Source organism: Pteropus alecto, unplaced genomic scaffold, assembly GCF_000325575.1.
Source record: "Pteropus alecto unplaced genomic scaffold, ASM32557v1 scaffold78, whole genome shotgun sequence".
In the NCBI taxonomy this organism is placed as follows: Eukaryota; Metazoa; Chordata; class Mammalia; order Chiroptera; family Pteropodidae; genus Pteropus; species Pteropus alecto.
In genome coordinates, this window is record NW_006443124.1 from 4,622,195 (window position 1) to 4,624,987 (window position 2,793).

Sequence of the window (2,793 nt, forward strand, 5' to 3'; positions counted from 1 at the left end):
AGAGGGTGTGGAATATCTAGCCGGGTCTTTCTTGGAACCGATGTCTCAAAGTAGTCTCAAACCAATAGCTCTTTAAGAAAAATCATTCCCATCGCATATAGCCAAGGTCTCGCGAGAACAAGTCAACGGCAGACGGCGTAATTGCGTGTTGCGCCTGCGCGCGCTCGGGGCCGATCGTACTTCCGTTTGAGTCTTGCTGTCACTCACAACCATCTCCCGCCCGGCGCGGTGACGTAGCGCTTTCTTTTCTGCTAGGTCTGCAGTACCGGACGGAGGTCGGCGGAGCTGCGGAGTTGCGGAGTTGCAGAGTCGCGGAGTTGCAGAGTCTGGTGCTTGGAGCTGTGGTTCTCGGCGCTTAGAGCTGCGGGTCTCGGCAAGATTTCGCGCTGCCCTTCTGGGGCCGTTTCACTGATAATCAGTAGCGGGTCGCTTTGGCAAGAGCCGGGAGGAACAAAGGAATCAGGAAGGAGACGCTCGGCCCCCGGCCGCTTTTCTCCGAGTGGCTTCTTCTTTCGCTTGCTCCTGACCGGAGAAGCTGGGTTTATAATCGTCACTGTATTGTAAGTACCCGAGGCGAAGAGAGCTCAGTGCGCCCCGCTTTTTGGCTACCTTTATTACGGGAAATTTTGCGGGTTTTGAGTGTCTGCTGGGCCTTAACTTTCTGTCCCTAAAATCATTCCGCAGGAGCCGCCATTTGCTTTCCTGCTTGCTTTCGCTCTGCATTGTCCGGCAGCGGCATCTAGAGGTTGGAACTTGGCATTGCGGCTAACATACTTGAATGGACCTGACTGAATAAGCCAGTGTGAGAAACAACTGGTATTCAGTCACTGCATGTTTAAAAAGACTTGGTGCTTAATTCAAAATTAAGACAATAGACGCTTAGCTGCTGTTCTGCTTAGAACTCTTTGTAATTAAATATTTCAATTCATAATTCTTCTAACTGTTGCAATAGCTGGAACTTTTTAGTGCAACAAGTGGTTACTAGAGAAGTGGATCACAAAGAAACAAAGATGAGTAAGAGCAAAGATGATGCTCCTCACGAACTAGAGAGCCAGTTTATCTTACGTCTACCTCCGGAATACGCGTCTACTGTGAGGCGCGCAGTACAGTCCGGCCATGTGAACTTGAAGGACAGACTGACAATTGAGTTACATCCTGATGGGCGGCATGGAATTGTCAGAGTGGACCGGGTCCCACTGGCCTCCAAATTGGTAGATCTGCCATGTGTTATGGAAAGTTTGAAAACCATTGATAAAAAAACCTTTTACAAGACAGCTGATATCTGTCAGATGCTTGTATCCACAGTTGATGGTGATCTGTATCCTCCAGTGGAGGAACCAGTTGCTGCTGCTGATCCCAAAGCAAGCAAAAAGAAGGATAAGGACAAAGAGAAAAAGTTTATATGGAACCATGGAATCACTCTACCTCTAAAAAATGTAAGAAAGAGAAGGTTCCGGAAGACAGCAAAGAAGAAGTACATTGAATCTCCAGATGTGGAAAAAGAAGTGAAACGTCTGCTGAGTACAGATGCTGAAGCTGTCAGTACTCGTTGGGAAATAATTGCTGAGGATGAAACAAAAGAAACAGAAAATCAAGGCCTTGATATCTCTTCTCCAGGAATGTCAGGCCATAGGCAGGGCCATGACTCATTAGAACATGATGAGCTTCGGGAGATATTCAATGACCTCAGCAGCAGCAGTGAAGATGAAGATGAGACACAGCATCAAGATGAAGAAGACATAAACATCATTGACACCGAGGAAGATCTGGAAAGACAGCTAAGGGACAAGCTAAGTGCATCAGATGAACAGCACCAAGAAAATGAGGGAACCAATCAGCTGGTTATCGGAATTCAGAAACAGATTGATAACATGAAAGGCAAGCTCCAAGAGACCCAGGACAGGGCAAAACGACAGGAAGATCTCATCATGAAAGTGGAAAACCTGGCGCTCAAGAACAGATTTCAGGCTGTGCTGGATGAACTCAAACAAAAGGAAGACCGAGAAAAGGAGCAGCTCAGCTCTCTGCAAGAAGAGCTAGAATCACTGCTAGAGAAGTAAGAAGAGCTTTGATACTTAATTTCATTTCTTAAAGTGGTCAGCATTAGAAGAAAACTTTAGGCTTCACCACCAGGACTAGAGGACTAGATATAACTTTGCAGTAATTTCCATTTTCTCTGCTGCCTTCAATTGAATTTGTCTTATAGACAAATATAAATGTGATTTTCTATCTCTTTTGTCTCAGAACCACTTTGCTAGGTGTTTATCCTGTAGGAAGTAGAAATGTGTAGACAGATAATGATTGTAGGAAAGTTATAGAATTAGTGGAATAAACAGTTCAAGCTTAATGATCACAACTTCACTTCAGGACTTTGCTGCTGTTTTTCCATTTGCCAGAAGCTGCTATTGCTAGTTTGTGATGCCATCTAATATCAGTAATAGTCTAAAAGCAGTTAAACTAGTTTTTATGTTTTCCATGCAGTAGCTATTTTCCTAGCTACTCAGTTTTCTACAAGTAGAGTTGTAAATCATTTCATACAGTTGTTTTAACACAATAAATATAACTAGTTTTCACTTCATAATGTGTCTTGCTCTTTTATGGGTAGTGGGTGTCAGATCCTCTTGTGAGGTGGTTTCTTGGTGGGGTTTAATGACAGCAATTTGATCCTATTTTGTAGGTTGAGAAGCAGTGATGCTGAGTTTTAAGAAAAAAATGGCAAACTGGGAAATGTCATTTTTGCATTATGTTAAGTTTCTAATCTCACTGCTCTATTTGGAAGTTAAACAAGGTACA

General features: G+C 43.8%; 1 protein-coding gene across 1 annotated transcript; it reads left to right on the top strand.

Moving 5' to 3' along the window:
* Positions 1 to 229: 229 nt before the first annotated feature.
* On the top strand, positions 230 to 2,578 carry TAF7 (TATA-box binding protein associated factor 7). The gene is made up of 2 exons (XM_006923007.3): positions 230 to 560; positions 685 to 2,578. The coding sequence occupies exon 2, from the start codon at positions 1,011 to 1,013 to the stop codon at positions 2,058 to 2,060; it is 1,050 nt and encodes a 349-aa protein (XP_006923069.1). The 5' UTR covers positions 230 to 560; positions 685 to 1,010; the 3' UTR covers positions 2,061 to 2,578.
* The last annotated feature ends 215 nt before the right edge of the window (positions 2,579 to 2,793 follow it).